Raw genomic sequence first — 18,670 nt, 5'->3', positions numbered from 1 at the left:
TTCAGCAGGCACAAATAATGTTTCAGTCACTCTGTCCCAAAGTGACCAGCATGCATTGTACAGTTTAAGTGATTCACATTGTGGGCATCTCTCCCCGTCACTCCCCATTCCCTTATCGTCCTCTTTCAGTTCGTCCTCCTGCCTTGCTCGTTCACCCTCTCTGCAGCTTACTTGCAGCAGAAGGGCAGTCAGCTCCACAGAGATGGAGGGCAGAGAAGGAGGGGTTAGAGGAGAAAGTGGGGGGCCTAAAGGCAATCATCGGCCTCCAAGAGGAGAGATGAAGAAAGTGAGATAGGAAAGGGGAAATTTCACATTAAGCAGACCCTGTTAACCAGTGACTGTGGTATTGAGAGGTGTAGGGCTGCTGAGTGACCGCTGGCCAAAGTACTGTATGGCCAACAGTCCACTACTCTCAAGGACGTGTGTTGTTGTTTGCCGGGGATGGACAAAGAAATTACCAGAGCAATGCTTCAGGTTTCCCACAATACAATACAACATTAACCAAAGGGAAGGTGAGGAGGGCTGCATGGTCAGTGTTTGCCTTCACCATTTATCACCTGTGAGACAAGGACACTCACCCCCACAGGCACGTGATTTAAACATGTACCGCCTATCTGCCATTTATGATATACACATATACCGTATGTAAACAGGGTCGTGAAGGTGCAGTGTGCAGGGAGTGGGTTTGACAGCTCGGCGTCTGGATCTAGAGCAGAGACGAATGGCCGAGCTGAAAACTGCCTTCAGTCATAAAATACAGCAAGAAAAGCAGCTTCATCCTCAGGTGTCTCAGGGACTGTTAGAGCCGGAGAACAGACAGAGAAAGGAAAGCAAGGGGAGACTATAGGCCAGATTGGGAGTCCTGTGTAGGCAACACAAAGGCTGAAAGTTCACTAACTTTATTTTTATGATTTATTGCCCCAGGTGTTACCCAAATAAAGCTTAGAAGGGCAAAGAGAGCAACATAATATAGCTGGTATTGTTGGAAAGTTAGAATGGCCTGGAAATGTCAGAACAAACGCTGTTTAGTTTATTACATTTTTAAAGCCTTTGCTGTTCCATCTAGCTTTCAAAGAGAGAACTTAAGGTCTCGTAAACAGGAACTGAATATGAGCATGAAAGGAAGAACAAAAGGAATTTGGAAACTGACTGCAGTGACATGGTTATGGTCAATGGACAGAGGTGACACCAGCAATATTGTACGTAATGCAACTTTTCTTTTATGTCATTAAAAAGGCACATCCTTCGAGCCATGGAGATAAAGCTGATCGTCAGTAGTACAGAGTAGTGTGGGCGTGAGGGGGAGGAAGCACAGGCACACGAATGAGAGAGGGAGAGGGAGAGGAGAGAGAACCAAGTGAACAAGCGTCATAGAAGAGAGAGGAAGGAGTGCGCAGGAGACATGCCTCAGTGTGTGCCTCTGCATTTCTACTGGTGTGTGTGTAATCATTACAAAGCACTCATTCTTAGCATCAGTGAAATCCACAAATAGCAAGAACCGCCCACTGTTACAATGCTATATGAAGAGCCACGTTAAATGAACAGAAAATGGCACATTCACACTCCCTAAAATGTTGCAGTTGATACTAACCTTCACTGGTTACACAATTAGGGATAAAATCAGGGAACACATCCAAATGGTGTATATATGAGGTAAAATATAGCTTAGTGGAGTTGGCATGTTTCCAAGCTACATGTTCCTAAGTGTATATAACCAGCAGAAGAAGCAATCAGCATTGTTACGTGTGTTTAAACAGTGTGGGTCTTACAACAGACTGCTGCTGCTGCTGAGGACATAGGGCAACAGCACAATGTCTGCACACTGTGTCTCAGCAGGTTGAGTCTCAGGCTACACCAACACCGCCGCAGATCCTTTGTGTAGAGTGGCATCAAAACACTGTAGATCAGCTCTAACTACAAGCCTGAGTCTATCTCGCAACGCTGGTTACCAGCGTCAATCAAATTTTTATGGACCTTTCATTTGTCTCTGCTGAATCTCAGGCTTATAGGATGTGGTTGGCTCCCCTAAGGACCAGTATTTATATACAGTGTAAGACATTGTTTTATTACAGGCACATGAGATGGTCAGTTGCACAAAAGGAGGCAGTGATATTTAGCCCTTTTTTCCGATTTATCTGACCCCTTTACTCCACGCAACCAATCATGCAAACACGCAGAAAGATAGTCAGTAAAATTCAAATACAACTGTTTAACAGACTGTGTGGTCTGCATTACATACTGTACAGGAACAAGCCATGTAACTGTTCGTGTACAAGTGTTCCTTGTACAACTACAGTAAATACCAGCGACACTACCTTCTGTGAAACACATTCAACTGGTTGTGAAATTCAAAACGCTGTCATAAATATGCCGTCAGAGATGAGGCCCAAGGATGCCATTCTTATTTAATGTTCTACCACATTACCACATGTTAAAGTGTCTCTTTTAAGTACTAGAATGTCTACGAGCTGATTTGGCACATTGTAGACGTTGATTTTTTTGGGGTGAATGGCTTGTATACTCATCTACAGCATGCCCTTCTTAAACCAGCTTGTTAAGACACCCTCTCTGGATTATAAGGTGTGCTTGTACTGTATATCATTTCAACTGCACCGTCATTACAATAAATAACGTGTAGACTCTCAATGTTATATGGCAGTGCTCAAGAGCTATAGTATCCTTAACACTGTTAATGCAAAGTTAGTTTCCCAGTAGTTTTCCATAATCACACCACTGTAAAGATTTTAGTGTGAAGCAGCGGGAAATAATGACATTACGTGTACACTAGTGCACATTTAGATTAGTTTTAAATGTTAATAGATGCAACTACAGTCAACTGACCGTGACATGTAGGCAACAGGTGCTCCTTATAGCTTGCATGTAACTCAGAGTTCAGTGACTGTGCCTTCGTGTAATATGCTTCACCACCACCGCAATGATTGCGTCACAGGTCCTGGTAATAGTTGACAGTGACACGGCTTCGGGTATCGCAACAATGTCAAAATGTCGACACACTTCCATCCCAATTTCTTCTGTTTTTCTGTACAGCAGTAGCCTCATAAATCTGGGAGGCACAATAGCCAGAACTGCTAAATCTGACCTACTCTAACACTCCCACTGCCTTGGACATACAGAATATAGTTTGTGTGTGGGCTGATGTCAGCTGAACACAGTATTAGGAGAGTTATGGACTATATTGGCAACAAAGGATCCAACGGCAGAAATTAGACTTCATGCATTTCCCCTTAGGGTTTTTGTGACAAATGCAAAATAAACAAGGGGAAAGATAAAAATTAAGCAGCAGCTACTCTGTTCTAAAAGACAAAATAATCATTTGTTTTCAATTCTGCATCTAGTGAAGTATAAATTTGAAGTAAAGCCTCACAGGCAATTCAATAATTCAAGACTGCAATGAAAACTGCTACTGCCTGTGCATTGTAGCGTTACAGTTATTCCAAAAGAGCTGGCTGAATGGAAGGAAGTGAAGAGTGCATGGCAGTGCAGTAGCCCAGTAGCCGAGTTGTGAAGAAGGCTTTTTATGCTTAGTACATGTCTGCACAGAAAAATGTTGTGCTATATCCTGCTAGATGACACGGCGTCAAGAATGGAGAAGCCATTTTTGCATAGGAAGGAGAGAACAGGAGACAATGAGTTGGATAACCTTCAATTCTCTGCTGGGAAAAGGACATTTTCAGTGTGCAAAGTGTTACCCAGGCAACAGCAGCACCACGACTTTTTAATATATCTCCAGGACTTCTCCTCTTGCCTCAAATTCAGCATCTATTAGTCACATGCACTTTGTGACCGTGATTGTTGGTGGGGAGAATTTCTCACGTTCTCCTAATGCCAGCGTAAAATACCTGAATTTTCAAGACAGCTCAGTACACAGTGACATTAGAAACACTGCCTGAGGCTGGAAACAAAAAAGCACTGCCATCGAGCTGCTATTACAAACCAATAAAGGAAATACTACTAACTTCCCCTTCTACTCCCACAACTCACTTCTCGCTCAATCCCTTTGACTTCCGATCCAGTTCATGCCCGGGCCGAGACTTTCCCTGCGTTCACCTCAGGACCTGGGCCCATAAAAGCTGTACAGTAGCAGTGCAGAAAGCAGAAAAGTAACAGAAAGCTCAGGTGGAGGTACATCACTGATCCACTCTGATGCTAAGCTCAGCTTTTTTTGCCTTCTTCCCACTTAACTCTTTCGCTTGGGAAAACAACAGACAGCCGAATACCTGGTAATTGTCTGGCTGAGTGACAAGAATTTGATCTCAATGCTGTGGCTGTATGCAGAAAGAACTGAATAACCTTTCTCTGACAAGCAGATAATTGTCTTCTCTGTGCATATAACAGGGGAGTTAGTGGGCTCAGCTGTTGTTAAGCTACAAAGCAAGCATAACAAAAAATATACAAACAACAAGGCCAGAGAAATGTGTATCAGCTGAGTTTCTCCTTATGTACAGTGGAAATACAGGAACCTTTTTTTACTCCAGTGCCACAGGAACTGCCACACCCACGCTTAGTATCAATACTCCAGAGACAACAGTTTGACTATGTAACCCACAGCAGCAGAACACAGAGTCAGCTGAAGTAAAAACATTCAAATAATTTAAAATAGCTACCACAAGCTGGACATGTGGCCATTTCCAAATACCTTATGAGCAACATAATGGAGCCAATTATACTGAGACACATTCGCAAAGAGTCTGCCAGCAGGGTCATGAGATTCTAGTGCAGCCTGAGACCCTCCCACTCTCACTGAGTGAAAATAAGATTTGAATCAGTGTTTGTGTGTCTGCACGAGATATTTTTGCATGCACAAGGGGAAGGAGAAGTCCTATATTTGCACCATCAATGCCTGTGCGTGATATTAGCTGAGTGACATAAACTTTTAAAAACACAATGCTGTTTATGTTTCCCTTGCAAAATGAGGATGCTGCTGTGTGAACAGACATCTGCAACCAGCAGAGGGGAACAGGTCTGTTTTAATTTGGCTTTCCCCAGACTGCCATGGAAATACTGTCCTGACAACTAGATACAGGATGTAAATATGTACTTTTAGCTAAATGAGCCCAGAAAACTGTTCTACACTATGGCTCTTTGCTCACCAAGCCAAAGCCTGATGAAGATCATCTCCGTGGAACTGCTCATCCCAACAAAGTCTCGCCTCCCTACTGCCTATTTATAGCCCAGTGAAGCACTAGCTAGCTGGCAAAGGATGAGTAACAGTATAGTGAGAATGGAAATGTCTAGTATCTCCACCGCTCTGTGCTGCCTTTCTTTTAGCCCACAGCTTCATTTCAAATCAAAGGCTTTGAACAAGCCTTCACACAAACAGCTGACTAACAATCCTAAGTCTCGCAAGGGGATACAGGATATATGTGTGTGAAGTTGGGAGACAGAGGTGTGTGCTTCAAGATGATGCAAGGCCTGTGGGATATGAGCACACACACACCAGACATGTCAAACAGAGGAACGAAAACAACGGGCAGCAGCAGGGTCATGGCTAACCTTCTCCAGCAGAAGGATGTGGGACTCTGCGGTCTGGTGCTTTTGACCTCCGTGTGTTTGGAATGAGGATGAGAAAACCACATGAGTCTCCGAGGTCACCAGCTCCTTCCTCAATTTTAATCAGTGTGACAAGTTTATGCACAAGCGCATGCACAAAAATGAATAAAGAAAGAGGGAGGTTTCACATTTCCCTCACAGGTCTGTCAATAAACACAGAGCCGGACTAGCACAGCTACAGCACACCTGCAGCAAAGCCTCAGCCTATTAAGTGCAAACAAAGAAGAGCTCCAGCTCAGTGCATTTAAAGTGCTAGTCCTTCAGCTCCAACAGGCTGAATGCACTGTCAGAGCTCAAGGGAAAAATCCTCCCCAATCATGCTGATCATGCTAATTAGCATTATCTTACATGAACGCCATGTTTATTAATGCCACACTGCAGTTGTAGTGTGAAGATGAGCCCCTACAAACAGCGTGGGTTTAACTCTGTGACCGAGAACAACAATTATGGCTGTCGGCTTTCATTAACAAACACACTCGCCCTCAGTGACCACTAACAAGACCATTAGTTGCATAGTTTTATTCAAATACTACCATATATGTTGTAGTGCTGCTAATATTGGACATACATTGTTAAATAGATACCCTGATGCCACTGTTGGCCAAGAGTTAAAAGCTCTTTTAATCCAGAGAACAAAAGAATTTAGAAATTTTCCACACTGGGCCATCACATCAGAGACTCATAAACAATGGATTACAGTAGCAGAGCTATTTACAGAAGTAATTTACTTACTGCTCTGCTTCCCGGAGGTGCCTTTGAGAAGAGACAAGATTGTATCTTGCACACATCGTCCCCGCTACGTATATTGACTTTCACACACCAGAAGACACTATACTACTCTATAGGGCAGGGCATAATGTTGTAGAATAGTCTGTGAGGGATTGGCTCATTGTAATGTTGACAAATGACTATATACATTTTATACAATATAATTTTGTCTTGTATTAGGTTGTATCAGGTCATTGTTGACAGGACTGCAAACTAATGGGCAGACTTGTTTATTCCAGTGTTGAATTTACAGATTTACATATGTAGATTTATAGTGAAATGATTTTTCCACATAATTTTAAAAGTTTACCATTTTTAAATGTATATTGTGCACTATGTGTAATGTATACAGTAAGCATTATAAATCAGTATCATGTCATATAATTAGCCATACTGTGGATAGCTGATGATATTATCGATTTTTCTCTCTTGATGCATCGGTTTTGTGACAACAAATGGCATCAAAGATCAGGTCTCACAGTGTATGTGAATGGAAAAGATGAATCAGTAACACTACATACTGTACAACTCTCTATACGTTGAGTTGTGATAATTTCGTATTTCCCAGGATGAGCAGCATTTGCCCAGTATCCATACAATACCCAGAACTATATGACACCATTAGTATGGATGGGTGGTTTGAATGAGGCTCCAAAGTGCTGAGGCAGCAGAAGAAGAACCTTCATTTTCACCCCGACCCCACCACATTGTTGACTGCTCCCTAGTTCTTCGGACGCCACACACATACACACACGACCTCAGCTCAGCTCACTACAACAGGTATGCTTATTCCGCGCATCTCCAGCCATTGATCCACTTGTGCTGGTACAGGAGTTAATTAAAAGAAACAAGGCTCAAAGCTCATACCCCTGATTCATTTAATACTCGCACTGAAGTAGTCATAGGAGACAGCTTTTCTATAAAACTGAGAAAGTATTAGAATCAGTCCATGCAGAGCAGCAAAAAAAAACGGAACTAGCACAAGTAAAAAAATGAACCCGAGTTACGTTTCAGCTTGTCGTGACCTGTTTGAGACACGTTTGGCTTGTCCCATTGGTCTAGCTAATAATTACAAACATAACAATGGGACTTGAGGGCTTAGAGTCAATTGCTGGACAGAGGTGTGCATCTCTGTTTGTTTTCTCCATTGTGAATCCCCTGCGTGTGCTTGTGTCTACCATGGCACTGCTACAATCTGGGTAATTACAGCGCAAATAAACTGGGCGCCAGGCCGAACACAGAGCCTTGCTTTCTGGGGCTCATTGACTCCCTGGATGTGTTTAGAGTCTGATCAGTCTCAGTTAAGGCTCGGTTCTTGACATCTGGGTGTGCAACGGGGTTGTCAGAAGCATCGTTCAGAAAATACCGACAGCTAATTTCAGGCAGGGAGCAGGAAAGCGAACAGGAACAAAAGCAATTGTGAGGTTTTTTTGTGAGTGAGCATAATATGAGCCTTAAAGCTCCTGGAGTACCAGACACACCAGGGGGAGGGAACAATACCCCACTTTTTCTGTCGTGACCTTTCAGACAACATGTTGTCTATGACCAGCTGCCAGGCAACCACTAGTTGCTGTGTGCCTGATGAGACACCCATTGATTTCACATTCAAAGGATCCTTCACCTGAAAACTAGACACCTTCCTCAACCTTACCTATATTTGTTATTTTCTAGAGTGCCAAAGACAAGTAGAGTAATATATGTATAGTGAATTAACATTATATAACAGATTAGCATCATCTACAAACTAAAAACAGTGAACCACACTAATTATTAAAATACAGATATCTTGTAATGCATTTGTATTAACAAATATAACTTTTTTTATATTATTTCTTTTGGACTCAGAGAAGAACATGAAGACAAGTTTAATTTTGGCTGAAAAACCTGTTGAAGAGATGCATGACAAATCTACACACGTCTTTGATTTGCTCTTGGCACATAATGTGTGGTAGTAATGCATGTATGCAAGTTTAAACAAACTCTACAGGGAGGACTGTGTACCAACTTCCCCATTAAAGCCACCAATTTAAGCTGACAGTGCAAATAAATAATCAACACTTGCTTAGCTCCACACCTCACTAAACCACCATCAACAGATAATTCCTCTCATGTTGACACACACTGCTACCAGCCACAGTGACCTCAACACAATAATGGTGTCACACTTCTCTATAGATTCTGTTTAACCATGACCACCAAAGTCCATTCTCACCATGCAGATACAGATAGAAAATGCATGCAGGTTTCTTTCTAGCAGAGCAGCCTCATCTGTCCCCTGCATCTCAGAGGAGACACAGGTCTGTATTCTCAAAATCAGCGAGACCAAAAAGGCTTAATGAAGTTGAAAATGTCAAGCCCTCTTGCCATTAACCCAATGCATAGATCCAACAAGAACAAGGAGACTACTTATGAGCTTGTGTGTGTGTGTGTGTGTACACTTAGGAGAGGAATAATTCAAGTGATTAGAGTGTCATTAGCATTGTTTCCAAATGAAGGGGTCCCCTTTTATAAGTGAAACTAAATTTGTACACTTCAGCTGCCCTTCAATGTGTGGCTTTTTTATTGATTAAATTATAACTTAATACAGAAGAAATATGTCATAGCCATATTTTATTCCTCCGGTAGTGTTTCTTAGTGATGTGTATACATGCATAAATAATTGAATAATCTAGTCATTATACTCACATCACTTGCCAACGTACAGTAGAGCCAATTTCAATTTCTGAAAGAAGGCACTCATTAAATTTTGGAGGGTGCTGATATTGATATCCACTCTGCAGATGGCAGAAGTAGCAGTACTATGTTTTCTGTTTAGTAACTCTCATTTCAAAGCGAACGGTTTTCTATAGTAAGATGTGTGCAATAATCCTTTCAGCTGTGCTGCGGTGAGATGGGAAAGCTGTAATGAGAAGCAGCCGTGTTCGCTCAGTTTCCCTCCAGTGAAAGAGGTGAGCCTGAGGCCGAGGGAATCCTCACATCACAGAATCCCAGCATTCCTCTCAACGACTTTCCATCCATTACTTCATACATAATATGTATTCCCATTAAGAGCCGCCTCAACCTTGCCAGCAAAGGCAGTATCATCTGCAGTAGCAGATGATACTGCCCTGATATGATTGTTTACTGCACTTTTGTAATCTATGGATCTGTCAAATTCAATATATCCCATAGTTTTCAATTCAATAAAGCAGTGCAATATACAGAAGGGGAAAGCGTGGCACATGAGAGAGACAGAGTCACGTGAGCAAACTTGCCTTGTTTTTATGTGGCTCAAAGACTTTTAAATAGTGGGGTTACATCAGTTAAGAATGTCTAAGAGGGAGGCTCTACCTTACAGAAAAAGGGATGTAAGACCTATACTTACTGAGATTGTGCAGCAAAACTCAAGAAAGACAAAGGGATATAATGTGAAAAGCAATGATAATGAATTATGAGCATTCATGTTGAAAATTATACACCTAATTATTGAAAGCTTCATTGTGCACCTGCATCTGTCCCATTCTGCTTCTTTTTCCAAACAAGGGTGCAATCAATACATCCTGAAAGAGAGGTCAACCTCACCCCCCTCACTCCTGTTAATTAGATGTATGCTGGTGCGTCTTTTGCAGGGCAACCTTCTATCAAACTGAACTAAGAAGCGAATGAGGTCAGGTCAGTTTGCAGTAGGAAGCAAATGCATGTCGTTGTCACTGGAACGAGTGAGGTGTAAACTTTGGTGCCTTGAGAGCAGCCAGAAGGTGGACGCCTCCAACCACCCTTAAGTAAACTCAAGTGATATATATAGTGACATGACCATATGCAATTAAAGCTATGCTAGCTTTAGGGGGTTTAAACGTCTCTCTCTCCCTCATATTGTGCCTCGGATTTACTGTTGCATTTTCAACTTGCCATGTTTTATCTACATCAAGTTGTAAAAATGAAATAAATAAATCAAATATGCCAAAGATGCAGAACTAACTACATCATAACTACAATCTAATGTACAGGAATTATTACTAAAAATGCAGTACAGTGCTTGCATATGTGTGGAGGAGACACGCTGGTCTAGACCCAAACTAAATGTCAGCAGAGCACGTCAATCTGGAAACGCTTTCATAGCTGTCACACATTCTTTGACAGATGTGTGCACAGCTGACCTTGTTATACAAGTGAAATCTGCCCAGTCTAATTTACAGTTCTCATTTGGACGCAGCATTGCCACAGATCTGTATTGCTGTCAAAATAATGAGCATAAACCCATAAGTCATGCCAATGACTTATGGGTATGGGCTGCCAATGACCTTCAGAATCCAGCAGCAGCCCCACCTGCCCTCCTGGCAGAGGACGCCACCAGTGCAACGTCCCAGAGATGAGCGGGGGTAACCAAGCATTGCTGCCATCCATCACCGAATTACCCACGTTGGCCTAGTTTAATGTCCTTTTCAGACTTGACTGGAGACACGCTGGGCCACACAGAAACATGGGAAGCAGCTAATTAGTCTATGCCAACAGCAGAGGTTCACCAGTCATTTTCCACTCTAAGAGGGTGAATTCCTTCCAGAGTACTAATGAGGACTTTGTCCATCACAATAGTCTCTTCCATTACAATTCTACAGCATCTCCAAAATGAATAGCAGATTATGGAGGCATGTGGCCCCTAACTCCAGTAAGGAAATCATTAAAATAATAACTATACACAAACAACGAGACAGATGCAGAGATAAGACAGCAGCTACACTCGTTAAATGTAGAAGACTTTTTTTTTTCCAGTGTCTATTACGGAACCGTTTCACCTTCCAGGACGGTTCTTTTGACCACAGGGTAAACAGCTGGTGAACACGAGAAAGGTTGTGCAGGTGCTGTAATGTGGTGGACTCGGAGAGCGTGGGGAAACCTGAGGAAAGCACAGGAGAAACAGTCCACACAGCATATGTTTGGAGGTGTAGGAGAGAAGTAGAAGGAAGGGGAGTTGTTGTCTGTAAGCCAACGACTTAGCTGAAAAGCCATCATACAGAAAAAGTATGCCGTAATATAGTTATAAAATTCATAGAGGTTTCAGGAGGATTTACCAGTAGAAGCGCTGAACCACAGCAGAGGTCTCGTCAGGGTTATCACCACGTCAGATGACAAGAACTCTGCCAGAAACTGAGTAACTAAAGCCATCAGCATTTCATCACTGCACTAAGATGACAACACGCACTTGTTATTTTGTTTGATGCTGAGACAATGCATGACATTTTTACTTCACTGCCATGAGCCGCTGTAGCAACACTGCCTCACTTAAAGGCACCATAAAATGAGAGTCTTGCATGTAAAAATGAGACACAACAAGTCTGTTCACACTTAGGTTTGAGGGAGTGACCTACAGTTGCCACATAATGGCATAGATCATGAGTTACTCAATCTCTTTAAGGAAAAATACTAGTTGGACTAGTTCCAGATACTTTCCAAATCAGCTGGGTAATATGAGAGGTGTATGTCACAAGTAGATGGGATGCACACATGGCATCTCATATTTAGAGAAAAACACAAAGGGGGTTTTGTTTCAACTAGATACTAAATGGAAAAATATGTCTTTGTGTTTTTAGTGGGGGTGACAAATACAGAGAGATGATCCGTAAACAAGCTGCAACTTATAAAGCGCTTAATGCGTCATTACCTCACCATTATGTAAGCACACTGTCTTGATGGCAAAGTTATAAATGTGAGATATTCCACTAAAATGAAACGTTGAAGTGGGAGCTTCGATAAGGCTGAACTAGGTTTCTAAAGCACTAATTGTACTGGATCAACTTGTTTTGATAAAGACACAGAGGAAGCGTACACTCAGCGTACACTTGTACACTAATCTACTGCAATCTAAAACAACTGTTCTGCTATTAAGACTACTGTTATTATCCCTATAATGTTCAGTTTGGTGCTTAGAAAATTCTCAGTTTTAGCATCGACTCCATAATTTGTGATACTAGCCTGCATGTTTGGATGTAATTCTATGATCCTGCTACTGCTCTCCTGTTTCCTGTCTACCACTTCATTCTTGACTATAAAAAGAAGAAAAAAAAGGCAGTGTCACCATATGCTAAATATCCTCTTTGCTGTGAAAAACAATCTGTTATGTGGAAATGACAGAAACGGTCAATTACACAGTATCACACTGCTATGGTATTATCCAGTTATGTAATCATGTGTTTCCAGATTAGATCTTGTGTTGTTCATTTAATGATCAGAAGATGAATTGCTGTATATTTACTTTATTTTCACATTTCACCTACCCCGATCGCATGCCCACACACAAACAAACAGAGCTAACGACACACAAAAGGGATGCTAAGGGACACTGTTTTCATAACAAAATAAAGAACATACAATAATGCTGTAGTGATATGGCCTCATTTCTGGGAAAGCGATCCCAGAGCAAACAATACAAACCCATACAGTTCAAAGCTTATGACAAAGTCTGGATTTTACTGGTCACTGAAGTCCTCCAGAAAGAAAGATGCAATCATCCTGAATTTAGACTTTGGTCTAACTAGCGTAAATTGCCACTGAAGCAGAGTGGATTAACATGCCTGCATGGCAGTCACTGCTCCATTTCCTGTTTATTGCTCTGCAGCACATAAACTAATTCAGTGAAGTGAAACAGTGAAGATGGGGGCAGTCAGTAGTGGACTGCACTACTCAGCTGTTTAATTCTTCAGTGAGGGCAGATATGGATATGTACAGTTATAATGTCATTTCTATGAATGGATTTCTGAATCATTACTGTTTAACACCAGACTTAGAAAAGTAATGCTTTGTTTAAATATTTACAAAAAAATATATATATAGTTTATACACTACAGTTGTTATGAGGTTTGTGTGCAAACTTGATAACACCCAGGCAGCTTTGCCTTCATAAATATGCAAAGTAAGGTGTTTTAGAGTATGCAGTGCTGATAGAGCGTTGTCTTCTGTGCAGTATTTGCTTTAAAGTGTTTTGTGGGACTTTAAAGCTAATAAGTGCCCCTTAAGTCAGCTTGTTCATATAGCTAGTCTGGTCTATATGTATTCTGTACACATGTCAGCTTATACTACACACTAATGTGGTAAGCATAAAAAGATCAGTAGTAGGAACATGGGATGGTATCTGAATGTAATATTCAGTCAATCATTTTTGTAACCATACCTTTTTGCTGTCTGAAATTCAATTGTATCGCTATGTCTCATATAGCCTAGTAGGAGTGCATGAAACCCCACGGGAAAACTCAGATCAATTTTCTCACCCACTAAAGAAAACCCTCTAAACTGCACTTCATGCCCATTAAAACTGCCTCTGTGTACAGATAGTAATCTAATATCATTGAAAAGATGGAACAGTTCAGCTGTGCTGACCAGCGATTATTAAGATTCTGCTCCAGCAGGGGTACCAGATGTGATATGATCAAAATAGGAGAACAGACACGCAGGTCGTCATCATTAACATCCAGACAATTTGGCTTTAGCACTGAAATGCCATCAATTATCTTCCATAAAGGAGAAGGCCACACATCTGTCAATCACCAGACTCCTAAATGAAGAATTAAACCACTAATTAGCTTAGACCACATAAATAACAGCTAATGTGACATTTGATTCATCACTTCAATATGCGCATTTCCCCTCTCAGATAAACACGCAAACGTGTGGTCTCTGAAAAAGGGATGGATTACATTAATGAAACTGCCTGTGTGAACAGGTTTATCAATCACTCAACCTTCTTGTCACCTTAAGTAGACAGCAGTCACTCGCTTATCACACTAATCCGGATAACTTCAGCAGTGAGCCCATGAAGGCAGCAGGGATAAATTAGTTTACTCCTACACTGATTGGATTAAAAGCCAGGACTAGGCCGCAACCCCTTGGCCCCAAAGACTTGAGCTACCAAGTGCTCAGATTTAATGAACACGTCGAGGTAATTGGATATAAATAACAAAGGAAAACATGGTTTGATCTTGTTTTTGCCCAAGTTCACCACAAAAAAATATATTTTAGATGCATTATATGGAGATATTGAGTCAGTATAGTCATTCTATAGAAAGCCCACTTCAGTCTGAGATTTACAACACTTTTAACAGGACTGTTTATTCGTAATGACTCAACTCCCCTGACACACTTTAAGACAGCTGCATTTTATATGACAGCTGACTCGCAATCGGGTGCAGGTTAAATGTGAGCCTCTGGAGCCTACAGTCTGCTTTGCATCGCTGGGGAGTCGACCCATCATGACTGCACCACATTTCAGTCAGAGCCATTAGTGTGCTCGGTGCTTGAAATTGGGCTCTAGACAACACATCTGGGTCTTCAGAGGAGCATGTCCCACTAACAGACACTGTATTTTTAATGGCAACTGCAGCTTTATGGGCAAATCTAAAAACAGAGAGTTCCCAAACTGCAGTAAAGGACTCACAAGTGAACACAAAAGCTTGGCTGTCACACAGTGACAGGCATGCGTTAGGAGGCGCAGCAACAACGTTTCGATGGACGGAGACACAATATGACAGGCAAACAAAACTACGACCTAAAAAAAAAAAAAACAATCAAAACTTGCTGCCAAATCACTCATGGTTTAAATAGATCTGCTTATTTTAGAGGAGGGCAGATTATCTCACCACAGGGGTAAATGTGTTCACAGTGGGCAACTGCTCTAGGGTGGCTGTGGAGGTCCGGACCGAGTGTCTCTATCGCGAGCGCTTCCTAACCTCCAGATTGGAAGAAGGGCCTGATTTAATTTCACAAGGCGAGTGAGTAAGTGTTTGTGTAAAGGAGGAGTCTAAAGGGAAATAGACAGAAAAATTACAAGACAAACTGAGTAAGAAACGTAGATAGGCAGTGAGATGTGTGGCAGAGAAGACAGTATGAAATATTACAGCTGTACTCCTAGCTACACTGAAGGGGCCGTTGTATCCAGAGCTGCAATTACTTCCTCATTCTTTCGTATTCAGGTCCATCCTGTGCTTCACCTCCCTCCTCGGGGGAGCTGCTGCTGTACAGGCTCCCAGTTTCAGCCGAGGGAGTGGGTCACACAGGCAGGAAGGAGATGTGCAAATATTGCACTGTAAACACAATTATCTTTCTGTTATTGTGAGCCTTTTTTTTTTTTTTTTTTTTTTTTGAGGCTGCATTGGTTTGCTATAGTGGCCTTGTAAAAGGACCTGAATCAGCTTGCAGGAAAACCCAGGATCTCCCAGCTCGAATGGGGAAACACCCGCAGGGAGGGGAGAAACAGCAGGCTGGCTGGAGAGTCTGACATCATCCAAGTGTGGGCTTCCATGTTTCTGTGAAGTCTCCTGTGTGTGTGTGTGTGTGTGTGAGAGAATTAACAGTGACCGTATCACTCTCCCTCACAAACACCACTGTAGTTTTCCTCTCCAGCTCTGAACAGACACTCATGATTGTGACTTTGTGCTGCTGCACCAGCAGCCACAGACGCTGCAGCTCATGCACCATGTAGAAGCACAGATATGAAGGAGATGAGGGGGGAGGGAGGAACTACCTTCACTCTTCGATCTGTGAACTAAACCTCTCTCAAACTGCCACCAATAAATCATCACCAAACACCCTCATTGCAATAGTACAAATAAAATGAAGACACCCTTTCCCTGCCGTCGCTTTTCAAACCAACCCCAACATCTACTGCGGGAGCTGTCGAGCAGCTTCAACCGGATCGCGTTCAACTTCAACACACACACACACACACACAGCAATCGGAACAGGAACAAATATAGCTGTAAAGTTGAAGGACACGGGAGGGGAAACCATGCGATGTGGGGCTTCATGTGAGAGTCCGAGGGGATGGGTACAGTGAACGGCGGGGCAGCGCCTGAGGGGTGTAGATGGGCTCCAGCGAGCGCCCACACACACACACACACACACACACACACACAAAAAAACTGCATTGCCTCTGTGAAAGCTTCACGTCCCGTCGTGGATTAAAATAGCCACACGACACCTGGTTGGGGAAACATATCATGACTCATCCTGTGCATCACCTTCCCGCAAAGCGCAAATCAATCAAGGAGTGACATGAACGGGAAAAACCTTGAAGCTAGTTAGCTTTACTTCCTTAGCCACAGCCCAGGAGCCACTGCCGCTTTCTCTTGCTGGTCCAGCCCGGTCCTACACCTCCCTCCCTCCCTCTCTCTCTCTCTCTCTCTCTCTCTCCGAGCACACACACACACACACACACACACACACACACACACATACATACAGACGTCCTGGGACTTACCGGTCTTATGTGCTGATGATGTCGCTGTGAGGAGACAACAAGTGCGGGGAGGCTGCCGGCCACCGCTCCGCTGCTCCGGGGCAACAGGAGGACTGATCTGCACACTTTCGCAGCCATCTCTGTAGTGAAACCTCGCCGGGAAGGAGACTGCTGCGGGCGGACCGAGACGCACCGAAGGGTGGAGGGAGGGTGGTGGGCGGGTTTTTTTTTTTTTTTTTTTTTTTGTTGCGGGGCCGGACTACAGGCTTCGTACACATGCCCAGTGTTGCACCAGTATGCAAAGATAAGAAAGTCACGGCCCATTCAAAACAAACATGTGCACAGACTGCGTTTGACTTATCGCACCATCAGAAAGCTGAGCCACCACTTAAGTGTTTATCACATCGGAAATGTATTACAAGTGTAACAGGACAGTGATCATATAAGCCAGAGGTTCTCAATTTGAATGTGCATTTTTACCTAACTGGAAACAAACACAGACATTATTAAATATGAACATTATATCAATCTGTGCTGAAATTGTCTCAGTGGATCAATGCTGCAAAAACTAAATATACAGTAATGTGTGTTATGTGGTTAAACTGGAGGCTACAGGTATTTGTAGTATTATTATCACACACATAGCTCTCATGCATGATGGTAGAAGAAATAGCTGATGGAGATTAAAACACATCACTATAAGTTAGTTACAAGTAGAAATTCCTTCACAATGTCTCTATTGGACATATTGGCACTGTCACTGTCACTGCTCTCACCGTCTTTAACTGTGTCTAATATTAGGTTGTCCTTCAGTCGCTTCTGTGACCATGTCCCAAAAGAGGAACCTGCAGGATCAAATCTAATTAAACGGATCTCCAATGACTTTTAAACTGCACTGGCCACTTTCTAATATACAAGCATTTTAGTGTCTTTCAGACCTCCACACAGTCACATATGAGCTGCTTTGTTTTCTCCAGAAGCCGTTGCAGATACAGGTAATAGGAGCGGTAGTGAGTTTGTTTGTTAATGAGTGTCAAGGAGACTCCCTAAGTGCAGCATGACCTGTTCTCCTTTATCTTTGGCCAAGCCTGTCATACAATACTGTCTGCCACACCTGTACCGGTCAAGGGTGAAAGCAGATAACATATAGTACCTCTTGCATTGTTAATGTACAAGAGTAAACACATATAAATCGAATTTCTGTAGTCATTTACATCATTAAATGTCATAAAGGGACTCAGACTTTAGAGAAAATGTATGATAAATAAGGGGGAAAAAATAAATAGATGTGTTGCTACTATGTTTTGAGCATGTTGGTTTTCTGGTTTGTTTGTAAAATACAGTAGTAATATGAAATTGCTCCAGAACTCAACCCAGTTCCCTCTGTACTTCTTCAGGTGCAGTGTATCAGCCTGTGTGGGCGATGCAATTTAAATGCAAATTCTCAGCCATGGACAAGGACCTGCTCAAGGCCTCAAGGCTGCATCGATTCAGAAAGCGAAGCTTTGTGTGGTGCCTAATAGTACCAAGCATATGCTCACGTAATTTTCTACAGTATTGCTGTAATTGTGCCACGACAATTTGCATTGCACATGGTGTGTCAGCAGTGTAAACAGTGAAGTAAAAAATACATGCACATATTAGGTTTCATCAATCAGTGCGATTATTTTATAAATGGAAGCCAAAGGATGGGTTATCACCAACATTTATAAGTATACCATACCCCACAGTCTGAGTTTGTTGGATTTAAATGTCTATCCACATTCAACACCAACTGCCTGACTCTTGTTCTATAAAATGTAAAATCAGCAGGTCAGAGTAAGTAATACTGCATATGCATAACAAAACGGCAAGATCAAGAACTAGTGGCACCGCTGTTCTTAGATGTCATAGAGTCCTAAATATATATTTTATGTTTAATATATGTAAGAGGTCCCTCCAAGCAAAAGGAAACAGTTATACTCCAGAGTTAATTTTGGCCAGACATGTATTTTCATTTTAAATTGTGCCTTCTAAACGTCTGCTTCAAATGCATTAATGTTCTGAATCAGGAGATTCAGTGTGGGTGTGACAAATTCAGACGAAATTAAGATTTATGACATTTTCATATAATCTAGGCTGACACTA

At 42.2% G+C, this 18,670-nt stretch overlaps 1 protein-coding gene across 1 annotated transcript in view; it reads right to left on the bottom strand.

Annotated features, from left to right (window-relative positions):
• mcu (mitochondrial calcium uniporter) overlaps positions 1-16,729 on the bottom strand; it is a 46,651-nt gene extending 29,922 nt beyond the window's left edge. Inside the window, exon 1 of the mRNA XM_026355015.1 lies at positions 16,565-16,729. Within this exon, the coding sequence (XP_026210800.1) occupies positions 16,565-16,681 (117 nt within the window). The 5' untranslated portion in view covers positions 16,682-16,729. The remainder of the gene's footprint in view (positions 1-16,564) is intronic.
• Positions 16,730-18,670: the final 1,941 nt, after the last annotated feature.

The sequence above is a fragment of the Anabas testudineus genome, chromosome 15, assembly GCF_900324465.2.
Source record: "Anabas testudineus chromosome 15, fAnaTes1.2, whole genome shotgun sequence".
NCBI classification, from domain to species: domain Eukaryota; kingdom Metazoa; phylum Chordata; class Actinopteri; order Anabantiformes; family Anabantidae; genus Anabas; species Anabas testudineus.
The sequence above is the reverse complement of the archived record's forward strand: the minus strand, read 5'-3'. Positions and strand labels throughout refer to the sequence as shown.